Source organism: Manis pentadactyla, chromosome 1, assembly GCF_030020395.1.
Source record: "Manis pentadactyla isolate mManPen7 chromosome 1, mManPen7.hap1, whole genome shotgun sequence".
Lineage (NCBI taxonomy): Eukaryota > Metazoa > Chordata > Mammalia > Pholidota > Manidae > Manis > Manis pentadactyla.
In genome coordinates, this window is record NC_080019.1 from 20,009,184 (window position 1) to 20,023,398 (window position 14,215).

The window sequence follows — 14,215 nt, forward strand, 5'->3', positions numbered from 1 at the left end:
CCTGTTCCAAAGAAATATTGTAGTTATTGTAATTATTGGCATGTCTTCTCACCTAAGTGGAGTTGCAGTTTGAATGGGACCTGTAGTTACCTTATTTAATGAGAAAAAGTACATGTATTAAATGGGTGTCTTCAATATTTCCAATGTAGACTTTAATTTTTTATTTGAATCTCCTGTGAGTAGCCTCTGTGCTCACTGTGGCTCTCTTAGGAGAGAGTGTGGGAGCAAATCCTCTAATCTCTTGCATATGTACTTCAGGTATTGCATAAAGTAGTTACAGAAATCACGCGGCCAAAATTAGTCTTTGCTTTTGAATATCGTTGGGAATTTGGGATTGCTGCTAAGCTATCATTTTCCATTAACAATGGCAGAGATTAACTTGTTTTGCTAAAGTGTCGTTAGCCAAACTGCTAAAATTATCAAGCAACACCAATCTTTGTTGCCGCCTCCCACAATAGCATGGAAACTAATTTTTGAATCTTTTCACTCATGTGCAGAGGTTTCCATCTGTTCTGTGCTGTTGAAGATTGTCTCTCCTTCCCTTCCTGCTAAGAGTTCCAAAGGTTTCTCCTTGGTCCCTTCGTTTCCTCTCATCAGTGTCTCACCTGTAGAATTCTGTTGGGAGCCTCTGAGCTAAATTCTGGAGTGCCTACTATAGATGCAAATTCTATTTCTTTGTCGTCACCACAAAAGCCAAAACTTCTGTTCTTCTTAAAAATATTGACTTACTGCTCAATGTTGAATGCATTGGGAATGTTTTTTTCTTAGGGAAAACTAAGTGAGTTAACTGAACCCTCTCAGCTGAGAGTTAACTAAAATCGCTAAACAGGAACTAGAGACCATTGTCTAGAAAAACCACTCCTGTGTTTTCCTTTATGCACACAAAATACTTCACTTTTGACACTTCTGGTTACCAAATGTGTGTGGGTTTTTCCCATACCAACCAATTCTGTGACACCAACTGAGTGTCCTACAATTCAGTTTTGTTCAGATTCTGTCTACCTAGAGTTAACATCAGATCCCACACATTAAGGATTCAGTCCCACGAGACTGCCTCTATTTTAGACACCAGTTGTAAGTTCCAGGTTGTTCCAGGTACTTCTGACTGACCAACTTGAAATCAGGAGTCTCAGAGCCCTCACCTTGGGTATATAATTAGCTAGAATGGTTCACAGAACTCAGGGAAATGCAAACTTATGTTTACCAGCTTATTATATGATAAAGGATATCATAAAGGATACAGATGAACAGCTAGATGAAGAGATACATAGAGCAGGTCCAGAGGGATCCTGCATGCAGGAGCTTCACTCGAACATATTTTGGAAGCTCTCCAAACACTGTATTACTAGTTTTTATAGAGACTTCTTCATGTAGGCATGATGGGTTATTAACTCCATTTCCAGCCCTTTTCCTCTTTTTAGAGTCTGGGAGTGGGGCTAAAAAGATTCTAATCATGGCTTGGTCTTCTGGCGACCAGTCCCCATCTGGGGGCCCACCAAGTCACCTCATTTGAATAAAGGATGTCACCACCCAGGAAATTCCAAGGGACTGAGAAGCTCAGTTTCAGACACTCCTGTCACTTAGGAAATCACAGAGTTCCTAGCTCTGTATCAGGAACGAGGGTCAAAGACTAAATACTAGAACAAAGGGTTCTCTGAACACCCATATTTATAAGGGTTTTAGGAGCTTTGTGTCAGGAACCAGGGAGAGACATATAAATGAATGAATGAATGAATGAATGAATACATATATATGTGTGTGTGTGTGTGTGTGTGTGTGTGTGTATTTCATATTATTATTTCACACCATCCATTTTGTGAGCGCATGTAATGCATATTTAGCATAGAAATTCACAACATGAGAACACAGTTTACATGGGAATGCAAAAGACTGTGCTTTGCCTGGGGAAGGCGGGCAAGCATCTACCTGGGTGTGTTATTTTTGACAGTGTTATAGTCTCTGGTCTGTGTCTCAGCCTTTCAGGCTTAGAGTCCTTGATATTATCATCTTGGTAAGAATTTGACCCAGTGAAAGTTGAACTCATGTTAAACTTAGTTTGGGAAAGAAAGCTGAAGCCTGGGTGCCTAATATCGCATGAAAAGTTTCTGCTCCCCCCACCCTCCAAACCAGAGCAGTTGTCTTGCTCTGTTTAGTGTATTTTCTTTCTGTAGTCAAGTGACCTGGGAAGCAAAATCATAATCATAAAATTCTTTAGTCATTTATGATGAAAAAGTAACTATTATACAATCCAGGCACTGTTGTTTGCCTAACTAGAATGTTCCATCCTTGTTGGTCAACCTGCTTGGGAAGCAAGACAATGTCATGTGGTCTTGGCGGGGAAGGACTTGGAAACCTAGAAATTAAAGGAATTGAGTGCTTAATGATACTGATGTATTTTAATCTGAGCCTGATATACTCATTTCCCAGGAGATGGGATCTCTCATAGAACAGGAATTCCTGGTGTCTGTTGACCAAAGCCCCTTGGCAAGTCCTTAGATGGTTACTGCTAATGCTTTCCTAAAATTATAGTATTGACTTAATGACATTTAAATATTGAAATAATTTAACATTTATCTCCCTGTGTATCTTTGATAAGCTCCAGTAAGCTATGATTATATCTTTTTCCAATAGTTGGCACAGCATGATAAACAAACACATTATGTTGTGGATGCTGATTTATAGTTTCACAATTAGAAATGTTATTGCTGTTACAGAAAACTCCTAATTCCCTGGCATATGTCAGGAATTTGGTGTTAGGATTAATTCAGGTCCTTAGATTTTTTTAAAGTTATGCCTTTCATTCTTTGTCAATATGTAAATTAAAACAGTGAATGCATATAGCATATGAAGATATAAGATACATAGATAATTTATCTCAGAAAACTTTCTGAGTGCCTTAAAGTTATTATGATGCCCTAGAGACATGGAAATTGCTCATTAACAGAAAGCTCTGATAATTGTCAAAGTGAAATGGAGCCCAAAGTAATTTTATTTTAAAAGCTTACTTCCAAAAATTCTTCTTTTTGGAAGAAGAGAGGAAAAGCAGACTTGGAAAAGTTGTTTGATTTCAGATGACATGGTAGTGGGGTAGTGGGAGAGGGTCTCAAGGCAGGAAGTGGGAGGCTCTGACCCTTTTTCAGAACCGAATTCTAGTTTTTATAGAAATGAGGAACCTTACCTGTAGAGAGGGTGGGAAACTATCTCTAGCTTGTCTTTCTGCATAAATCCAAAAATTATTAAAATTAGGTTTTCTTTGGAGAAAGATGATTCCTAATGAAAAACAGATGCTTGAGTTAGAAGTAGTTTTTTAGTGCAAAGTTTTCAAAAATTTTCAATTTTGAATGTAGAAAATTCTTATTGTACGTAGGTATCTTTTTATGCCTTTGGAATTTTGGACTGTTTTTCAGAGTCTGTGCTTTAATTTTATTTTTCAAATTAAAGGTGTGAATTGAAAATGTTACTATATTTTTATTGCTTTCATTTTTTTCTAGCTTTGATTTACTAAGGCGTTATCTTGGTTTTAACTCCAGATTAGAACTTGGTTATAATTTATCACCTAACGCTGTAGATAGATGTACTTTTGTTTTCAGGGACAAATGTGATCTGTATCTGAGCATCTTTTATTCTGTGATATGATTTGATTGTGTTCTGTCTTACATGCCTTTTCATTTCTTAGCCATTTTGCTTCCTTTTTGTTAGCCAAAACTGTGTTCTGTGTTGTAAAATCTCATTCCTCACTCTTAAACACTACTATTAGAAGTGTAAACTGGAACAAATTTAACTTTACAAATGTTGGAAGAAACCTTAAACATTCACAAAATTGATGGTGTGGAGTTCCATTTAATGACAGAGAAGAGATATCATGATACATTAAATGAAGTGGACTACTTGAACATTTCATTACAACACACAGAAGGAGAACTCTGAAAGGATTAAACCTAACATTTACTAGCTTATCTTAAGGTGAGATTTATTATAGGTAATTGTAATTTAAGTGGACTTTCTGTTGAAACAGAAATGTGCACAAAGAATAAGTGTACAGCTTAGTGAATTTTCACAAAGTGAAGATAGTCATATAATCACCCCCTGGTCAAGGAATAGAACATGATCAGAAGTCTTTCTCACATGCATGCTGTTTCTGCTCACCCCCAGGACATGTGAGAGCTCCCCTGACTTTGGACACCAGAGGTGAGGGTTTCAGTATTTGAATTGTAGATAATGGAGTCATACAGACTATTCTCTTTTGGGTCTGGCTGCTTTTGCTCATCCTGTGAGATTGATCGTGTTGCGTGAATTAGATCATTCACTCTCCCTGCAACCCGGTATCCATTGAATAGACATCCCACAGTCTACTTACCTGTCTGCTGTGGATGGATACTTGAGTTGGCTTCAGTTTTGGACTGTTACTAAGAGTGCCACTGCTGTGAACATTCTAATATGTGTCATTTAGTGACTGTCTCTGTGCATTTATCTTGATTTTATGAGTAGAATTTTTGGGTCATGGGAAATGTGTGTGTTCAGCTCAGTAGATAACTGCCAACCAATTCTTCAAAGTGGTTGAACCATGTAATTGTCCCCATCTAGTTAGCACTTGACAGTTCCGGTTACTCTGTATTCTCACCCAAGCTTACTATTCATTTAAAGTCATTCTCATGGGTGAGTAGTAGTCTTTCATTGTGGTTTTAATTTCTGTTTCTCTGGTCGCCAACAAGGTTTAGCACTTTTTCCTGCATTTACTGGTCAAGTGGCCATCCTCTTTCATGAAGCGGCTGCTCCAGTCTTTTGCCTGTTTTTCTTTTGGGCTATCTTTCACTTTTCTGACTGATTTGTAGGAGTTCCTTATAGTCTCACTGCATGCTCTTAACTATATATATATTTCATATTTTTAGTATATTTTGTATATATATATATATATTTCATGTTTTTAGTGATTTTTTTTACTGAATTTAAAAATTTTATCTGTTTCCTAAAATTTTAGCAGAGCAGGTATTTAATTTTTACATAAGAAATAAAACTGTACTATTATCATTTGGGAAAAAAAGCGAAGTCCTAGGTCAGGCTGAGAATGATAAATACCATATGATTTCACTTAGGTTCACTTTATAGTACCACAAAGGAGCTCCAACTGGTAAATGCAGTGGTGTCCAGGCCCCTTGTGCCAGTCTGTTTCCCAATCTCTCTGTAACTTTGATACCACTGGCTGCCCAGGGTGATAGGTTTCTTCTCACCCGACTTCCTGGTGGCACTGAACCTCCCTGGTTCTCCCTTCTCTTCCTCTTACTGTGCTCTGCTTAGCCCCCAGCTGGCAGCTGCCTTGTACGCCTTTGAAGCTCATTGCACTGCAGTGTCCTGTTAGCTTCTGCAGTCAGCAGGCAGCCTCGGCCATGTGCTGGAGGTCATACCCTCTGGAGACCACAGCTACCTTCGTCCCTACAGGCTCTATGGTTTCCAGTTACCTTCCAGATCTCAGGCCCTTAAGTATCACTTCCTCCATCCTTCCCACCATCACCTTCGCCCTCAAGCCAGCACCTCCTGTGCTCCTGTCTGTCCATGGAACCATCCTGCTGTTACCCAGACGTGGACCATTGGTCCTCTTTGCCTCCTTCCTTCTGACCCACAGCCAGTCTGCCGCTGAACCGTCAGTTCTACTTCTGTGGTAGCTTCCACCTCATAGAGAGTAACCCTGACAATAGCAGTACTGAGCTAACGTGAGCAAATGCCATATGTGGCAGCCACTGGGATAAATGCTTCACAGATGTTAACCTCCTTGATCTCAAAATGGCCTTTGGAGAGAGAGGACTGTTAACTTCATTTTGCAGAAGAGGAAACTGAGGCCTGGAGAGCTGAGGAACTTGCTCCAGGCCACTTACTAGTCAGTTGAAGCAGTGAGTGTGGTGTGCGCAGGCTGTTCTGCTTTGTTCTACCGCCCACCCCCTTCCCACGTCATTACCACTTGCCCAAATGGCATTTCCTTCTAATTTGCTTTTTTCTGCATTCTAATCCATTCTCCAAAAAATGTCAGGTAAATCTTTCCTAAATTTAACTCTATTCCTACCCTTCCTTGATTTACTTACAGTGACTAATTTAGAGGCCAGCAGGAGAACAGATGCTTCAAAATAGCTTTTCCAGACCAAAGTTCAAGGTGTCATTAGGGTTGAGGTGCTGTCGGTGAAGAGGCTGTGTTGCTGAATCTGGCATGTGCCCCTCACCCCCTCAGTTCTGCCCTCCTTGAGTTCAAGACCATCTCAAGACCCCGCTCTCCCATATGCGAAACCCTTCCTCAGCTTCTCCTGCCAGTTCTCTGAAGCCTCAAAGCAAGTTTTCACGGTCCTTTCTGCTCCGGTAAACAGTGCCACATTCTCAGCAGTCACTTCTTTGATGCCCCTAAAAGCTCTAGCATAATTCTCAAAACCAAACATTTCATTGATTTGTTAGATATTTTCTATCAAGAGCACCAAAAGGGAATTTGGGTACATTTTTAATAAGAGCCATGGATAATAATTAATTCTAAAATCTTTGGGGTAAAGGGAGTGTGTTGGTCCTTAGGGCTGCTATAACAAAGTGCCCTGACCCCAATGGCTTAAAGCAAATTGATTCCCTCCCAATTCTAGAGACCAGAAGTCTAAGATCAAGGGGTCGGCAGGGCCCTGCTCCCTCTGAAGGCTCTAGGGATGGATCCCTCCTCGCCTCTTCCAGCTGCTGGTGGTGCCCAGCAATTCTCAGCATTCCTTGGTTTGTAGATGTATCACTCCAGCCTCTGCCTCTGTTGTCGCATGACGTTCTTCCCAGTGGCTGTCTTCACGTGGCCGTCTTTCTTCTATGTCTTCATTTTCTTAAAAGGGCACAAGTCAGGTTGAAGGCCCACCCTACACCAGGATGATCCCATTTTAGCTAAAGACGTCTGTAGTGACCTTATTCACAAATAAGGTCATTGTGTTAAACATGCCTTTTTATTCTGATGTCTTGATATCTGGGGTATTACTGACCCTGGGGAGCCTGCCCCCACCCACCAAACTGGGGCTAACCCATTCCTAGAGATAGTAAACCTGAGCGTGCTTTCCATATGCCAACTAACCAGGCCAGAGCCCACTTTCCCTCCTCCAAACCCCTCTTTTGGGCTCTGAATCTCCAGGTTAGTTTTCTCCTGCCCTGATCACCCCAGAGTCAGGTACCAGACAACTCAGGACAGCCCCTGTGCCATGGAGCCCGCTGAAATTATACCAGCCAACCAGTCCTAGGCCTGCTTACTCTGCCTCATTGTTCCTTCACATGAGAACCACAGTAAAGCTTCCTGGCCACCTTCCCTTCCGTTCTCTCTGCCTCCCGCCTGACCCTGGGGCTTCCCCGTGCAGCCCTGCATGGCACATGGTGCCTCCTGTTTCCAGGGATCTGTGAATATAAACTGCTTTCTTCATGACAGTCATTGCCATGTGTGCATGTTCTACCCTATCTGCTTAACACAAATTCTGGCTACCTTTTAAAATACCCACATTTTGAGATCTTGGGGGTTAGAATTTCCAACATATTTTTTTGTGGGTTACAATTCAATTATGGGAAAAAAGTTATTTGGCTGGTATTTTATTTGCATCCCACTGTGGGGCAGTCACCCTGTGACCAGACTTCTTCAAGTACGGGGTGAACAGAACTGAAGGCCAGCATGCCAGGAGGAGCTGTAGGAGGATGTCCTTAAATTTATCAACCAAGGGAACAGTGCTACTTGCAGTCCATCTGAAATTACCTTACAGTGGAGGCATAGAAGGTTAAGCAGAGGGAGAAAGATGGAGTTTATTTTCCTTTGAGAGGTGGCCGAATATGTTTGCATTCCGTGTTTACAGCTGTTGAACAGGTGAGCTGTTGTAACTGTTGATTTTTAGGACTACAGGCCTACCTACCTTGAAGATAGGGCAGGTGCATATCTAGACCACCACCATAAAGCGAATATCACAATAAAGTGAGTCAATTTAATTTTTTGGTTTCTCAGTGAATATAAAAGTTATTTTTGCATTATAGTGTAGTTTCTTAAGTGCACTTAAGTATGTCTTAAACAACAATTGCACATACCTTAACCAAAAAATACTTCATTGCTAAAAAATGTTCATTATCCTCTGAGCTTTCAGCAAGTCATTATTACTGATCACAGATCACCGTGATGTACAATAATAATGGCACAGTTCGCAGTATTGTGAGAATTAGCAAAACATGGCACAGAGACACAAAGGGAGCAGATGCTGTTGGAAAGTGGTGCTGAAGGACTTGCTTGATGCGCGGGTGACACAGGCCTTCAGTTTGTAAAATATGCAGTATCCGCGAAGTGCAATAAAAGAAGGTATGCCTGTATATGTGAGTCTAAATAATCTACTAACTATTTTTTTCCTTCTTTTAAAGAAAGTGGCAGCCCAGAATCTCGTGTTAATGCTATCCATTTCTTGGTACACAAACTGCCAGAGAAAAATAAAGAAATGTTGGATATTTTGGTGAAACACTTAACAAAGTAAGCCCCTTTTTTTTCTTCCCCTTTCTTCATTTTGCCCTGAGTGCTGTGCGGTGTTCCTGGATTTCTAACGGTTGGAACTAGGGCTGTATACACAATACCAGGGACCACACCTGGAAAGGCAGGCTGGACATCTGACTCACTGTGTGTGTTTTGGACAAGACTGTTGAAATATGATGCTTCCCTGAAGTTGTATAATTATTTGCTTAACATCACTGCCAGCAACTCAGGGTTTGATTTGAAATAAAAGGAGAGAATGTTATACACTTCCCTTTATACAGATTCTGGAAATGTGATTATAAATCTATTAGCAAATTTAGCTTGGTTTCACACCTACCTACCTCTAATTTTGAACATGTTCTTTAATGTGTAATCCAGTAATAGGTAGATATTTAATAGGATCCAGTCTAGTCTTTATTTCCTCTTTAAAAAGCAAGCAAAATATAGTATTTCAGTGGAGACATTAGCTCTTTCTTCAAATATAAATGATTCCTAGATCATAACTCTGTAATTATAGAGTTTCAGAGGTGAGAGGAAGCTGAGGAACATTATTAGAATCTTCATTTTACCTAAAATGAAACTGGAGGCCAGAGGGTATTATGACCTACCAAAGGTCCTACTGCTAATATGGTCGTTCATTCATTTGGTCAATAAATACTGATTGAATACCTCTTTTAGGTCCTAGTGGATACATAGTTGATCAGGATAGACAAAGTCCCTACTTTCACAAAGTTCCAGTCCCTCCTTTCAAAGAGGGAAAGATAAACAGATTATAAGTAAATATAAAATTTTATGTGCTAAGTGGTAAAAATAAATAAAATAGAGTCAAGGGATAGAGAAAATATGTTGCATGTGGGACTGTAAGCGGGTTATTTTGGAAGATTTCTGAGGATGAGTGGGATCTTTGAGTTGAGACTGGAATTAAGACAGAAGACTGCTGAGAACAGTTGTCCAGGTTGCTCACTGTACAATAGTACTGACCCAGAGGAATGAGTATAAGTCCTCTGATCAAGTTCTGTGTGCTTATGAAGCCAGTTCTTACAAAGGTGCCATGCCACCTAGCTGTCATTGAATGCTAGAGTGCAATGATCTGGGCAAGAGGGATGAGATGTTCTAAATAGATGGGAACAGTCAATGAAGGCCTTTGAAGGAGCACAAGCCTAGCTTATACCTGAAATTACTAAGAAAGCCATTGTCGTTAGAGCAGAGCATCAGAGAGTAAGAGGTAGGAAGGGGCCCCATCATCTAGGGGCTTCTTAGATGCTGTTATTTCAGAGGCAGGCACTGAGGACAATTGAGTCTCTTGACTCTTTGTTTTTAGGGAAATACAGAGTTGCCGAATAGTTTACATTCCAGTTATTGCCCCTCCTTTGACCAGAGACATTTCTTTTTCCCCTCATCAATATCAGTGTTTCAAATCACTCCAAGCAGAACCTAATGACCGTGGCAAATTTAGGAGTGGTGTTTGGACCAACTCTGATGAGGCCGCAGGAAGAAACTGTTGCTGCCATCATGGATTTGAAGTTTCAGAACATTGTCGTGGAAATCTTAATTGAAAATCATGAGAAGGTAAAACTTGACACTGCCCCCCCACCCACGTTAAGGAAATTCCTGTTTTTGGCATATCACCATGTGATATGCAATTATCCTCTTAGATTCTTTTCTCTCTTTTCTTTAGAAAAGTGATTTTATTATCATTATGATAAGTTTGGTTTGGGGAAGTTCCCACTGAGCTCCTGTCTTTTGAGGGTGTTGTATAAATCTGAAGCTCACCTGGTCTGTTATATGACTGGTTTAAGGAAGAAACATTTAATCCAGCTGCAGATGGATACTGGCTATGTAATTACAGACTCTTCAGATTTTTTTGCTGCTTTAATTCCTATGCTTTGATTCCTCACTCAAATTCCATTTCTATAACATGAGGAAAATATTTTTGTCAGTCTGTGTCACACTCTCCCCAGAAAAACACACATAACTCCCATTGTCCCCCGAGTTGTGTTACAATTTCAGGGGAGTCACATGCATCCCTGAATCTGGGAACCCCAGAATCTCTGGTTTAAATGAATAATCTCTTTGATAACAGATCTTGTTACTCATTTCTCTGTAACCAGGGGGAATACATGATTTCTCAAAATAGAATAGATGCTTTCAGGAACGTTTAGGTTTATTTTTCTTACTCTGTCAACTAATAGATTAGTACCTTGCTAACAGTACCTCACTTCTGCTTCTAAAATATGGAATTGGCAAAGTGTTTAAATGCTTGGATACACTTCTGTTTATTGAAAGTTTATTTTTTAAAAATTGAGATTGTATTATATGCCAAGAAGGGATTAGTGTTGGGATGTGATGTTGAACCTCACAGCCCCTAATGGAAAGCAGGTGACAACCTGGGGGAGCCCTGGTTTGGGATTTGTATGTAGCCCATAGCGCTTATCCCTGCCCCATATACTATATAATTCACCTATTTATCTTCCTTCTTAGCTTCTTCTCTCTTTCTTCCTGCCAGATCTTTCAGGGAAGAGACCTTTTTGCACATTTAGAATAATGCCTGGTACTTACTAGGTGCTCAGTTAATTCTTATTGGACGAGTTAGTGAACACAGTAAGTTTTGAGGGGTCAGAGGACTGGCAAAGGGGTTTTGTGTTGTCTCTGAGCACTGCAGGAGCATTTCTTGTGTCTTATCACATTTGCTGTTTGCTAGAGCACTTTGAGTTTAAGTGAATATCAGTTTCATGGAAAAGGTAGGCTTGGCCCCTAATCAGAGATTTCTTCAGCAGTGAGGTAGAAGCAGCTTGTTTATGGGTGTAGGAAATGGGCTGCTTGGTTGTTTGGGGGCAGCTGGTGTTGCACTAAGCTATCTAGACACCATCATGGAAAGATGGCTCCTTTTGAGAAAAAGAGGTAATTAGAATTCAAGCCTTTGAAACAGTGTTCAGTGGCACAACCATCATTAGATTAAACCCAATTAGGGAACTTTTATGCAATTCATTTGTGAAAACAATGGCTCTGGGTCTTGCTCTCAGATAACAAGATCTCCACTTCACGCTGCAGCTTCCTGTTTTCTTATTTGAAGCCGAGAAGATGGGTACGTGATTTTTCTGCTGGGAAGTAGGTAGGGCTGCTTTCACCTTGTTAACAAATCTTACGGGAATTTCCAAGTGGCATTTGTGAGCCAAATACAATAGTTAAAGCAGATGAAACTGGACCTGCCCTCAGAGATGGTGCTTTGTAGAGCTAAGTGGAGGGCTTGCCTTCGTTTTCACTCTCTCCCTTTCAGGAGCTGGGCTGGCTAGACAGTGCTGGGGGTGCCCAGCCAGCAATCACTGCAGTGCCGGGGCTTCCCACCAAGGACGGGGCAGGTGGAAGAGTGAGTTTCAGACGCCTCACTGGGTGCGCGGGTTTAGGTTTGGAAGCACTGAGTTGCTTGGAGTGGGGGGCACTTAGCTTGGATTAGTTAATATTTCTGAGAACTTCATTTCCCATTATCTCTTCTTTTCTCTCTGATTTCATCCTTGTCTGCTCTCCCTCTCCCTCCCAGCAATTTGTTTCTGCTCAGCTGATTTCACTTCAGAGTCTAGGCTCTGCTGTGAGGAAGGTATTTCTGCTGACAAGGTTGTGGAGAGAAACTTCATGGGGACGTAGGTACCCATACGAGCCACAGGTTTCCATGACAACCGGTCCACATAGAGCCCTCAAAGATCTTACGTTTGACTTGATTGTGGTGAGGTAGGGATATAGTTCCTTTCATTGAATGTTTGAGATGAAAAGAAAAAGAGAAGTAAGGATGGGAAAGGCTAAAAAGGGTAGTCTTGTGAAGAAGGAAATAATTATAATAGGTAAGGGCACAAAAAAGGGGAAATTAGAGAGGAAATGAGGCCTAGGGAGAGTTAATGAAGGAGAAAAGAGGGAAAAATAACAATAGGAAAAAGACATTTTCCTTTCCCGAGTTGCTTATTTTCCACCCTAGGAATGTGAAAAATGTCAACTCTGACTAGGAAAGTCATTAAAGCAGGAGAGGAAACTTTCAACATATAATTAAAGCAAGAAAGCTCTAGATTAATTTCGGAGTTAGGGAAGGACCCGTAGTTAATCTGCTTTGGAGATCACGTTTTGTCTTTGCCTCTTTGCTGTTTTTATAAAATCCATATGTACTTATAGGAAACTTGACCCATATGCTTTGGCTTCATTTCCTCAGAATACTTAATGATGTTGCTTTAAAAGAAGTGTTCATAGGCCAAAAATATTATTAAAGTCTGTCTTCCCTTGTGAACCAGAAAATTGCATTTCTCAGGTAGAAAAGGGTACTGCAAAATTCCCAGGGATTTTCAAACTGGGACTGTGCCTTAGAATTTGTAAGGTTCGCATAAGTTTTGTTCTGTACAAAGTATACTTGTTAGGAATTAATGCAGTACATTTGCAGTGAGTGCCTGTTCTCAGGCAGGCATGGTGTGAAATTTGGGGTAAATGAAGATGGTGTGTTCAGTAGGGGAGAGAAGGTATGTCCAACAGCAATTGCAAACGATGGTGGAGAATAAGTGCTTTCAGAGAGAGAGAGGAAGCCACTGACATGTTAGAGGCCACAGAGGAGAGTTTATGTCCAGCTGTGGGGAATCTGGAATGTTTCCTGAATAGATGGTTTCAACAGGTTTTAGAATGGATTTTGAATGGGTGGAGATCTTTTAAAAGGACATTTCACGTATGAGGGGGATCACATAATCAGAGAAACACAGTGAGTGGGTGTGTGTTCTGGGAATGTATCTCCTGTTGGAACATAGATGAGATTGTAAGGAGATTGGGGCAGGTGTTGGGAGGTTAAGAATGCCACTGTAGGGCTTTTGGGTTTAGTTTTACAGGTACAAGTGCCTCTCTGGTGTCAAGGGAAGTGCTTCAGGAAGCTTGACCTGGCAGCAGAGTTTGCAATAGGAAGGAGAAGCATAAAAGACCAGGTGAGAGGTCACCTGGCATAGGTATAGGACGATGTTGTAGGGAGGAGGAGTTACAGGTGGAAAGCACCAGTGTGTGGAGTGTAGTAGACGAGGTCCAGTACTGTCTGTGGGGGGCACTTCGGAGGAGTGTTATAAGTGATGTCCAGTGGGTCATGACTGAGCACCCAACCCTGGAAGAATAGGGAGAATATTGGTATCATTAATAAAAAGGAAGAAAGGGGTTGAGGGCAGGAGTTAAGATGAGTTCAGTTAACAATGCAATGAATTTAGGTGTTGCCTGGTTGTCTAGCAGACAGTTGGTGGTGTGGAGCTCAACCTTGTGAGGGAATTTAGTGGTACAAAGTGTAATGTAAGGTAAAAAGGCACAAGATCAGTGTCAGAAAGTGTTTATTGGATACTCATTCCTTTACATGCTTTTGGTCTGCTGTAGAGGGCATTTATCTCATCCAACCCTAGAGCTTGCGTGTGTATGTGTGTGTGTGTGTGTTCACACTTCAAATATATATTTCAAATACATCTATAGTAAAAATATATAAACTCCCCATTGCAAATATATGTAATAATATCCCTTGATATGTACAAAATTCTTACATAAGAAGAAGACTGAAGGGTGAGGGATGACCTTGCTTCAGGCACCCAGCTGGAGGGCGGCAGTGCCTGGGTTTGAACCGAGGAGCGTTTGCCCCCAAAGCTTTGGCCCCTTCTCACTAGGAGAAGGTATGCACAGGATCTGTGAGAAACACCAAGGTTTTGTTATCAGTGATATAAGAGGGGCCGG

The 14,215-nt window shown here is 41.0% G+C and overlaps 1 protein-coding gene across 3 annotated transcripts in view; it reads left to right on the forward strand.

The window, feature by feature from the left end:
* The window catches only part of ARHGAP10 (Rho GTPase activating protein 10), a 277,456-nt gene that overhangs the window by 174,479 nt on the left and 88,762 nt on the right, over nt 1-14,215 (forward strand). For all 3 annotated transcript variants that reach the window (XM_036910129.2, XM_057493417.1, XM_036910128.2), the window contains 2 exons: nt 8,386-8,491; nt 9,901-10,060. In XM_036910129.2, coding sequence (XP_036766024.1) covers nt 8,386-8,491; nt 9,901-10,060 — 266 coding nt within the window. The remainder of the gene's footprint in view (nt 1-8,385; nt 8,492-9,900; nt 10,061-14,215) is intronic.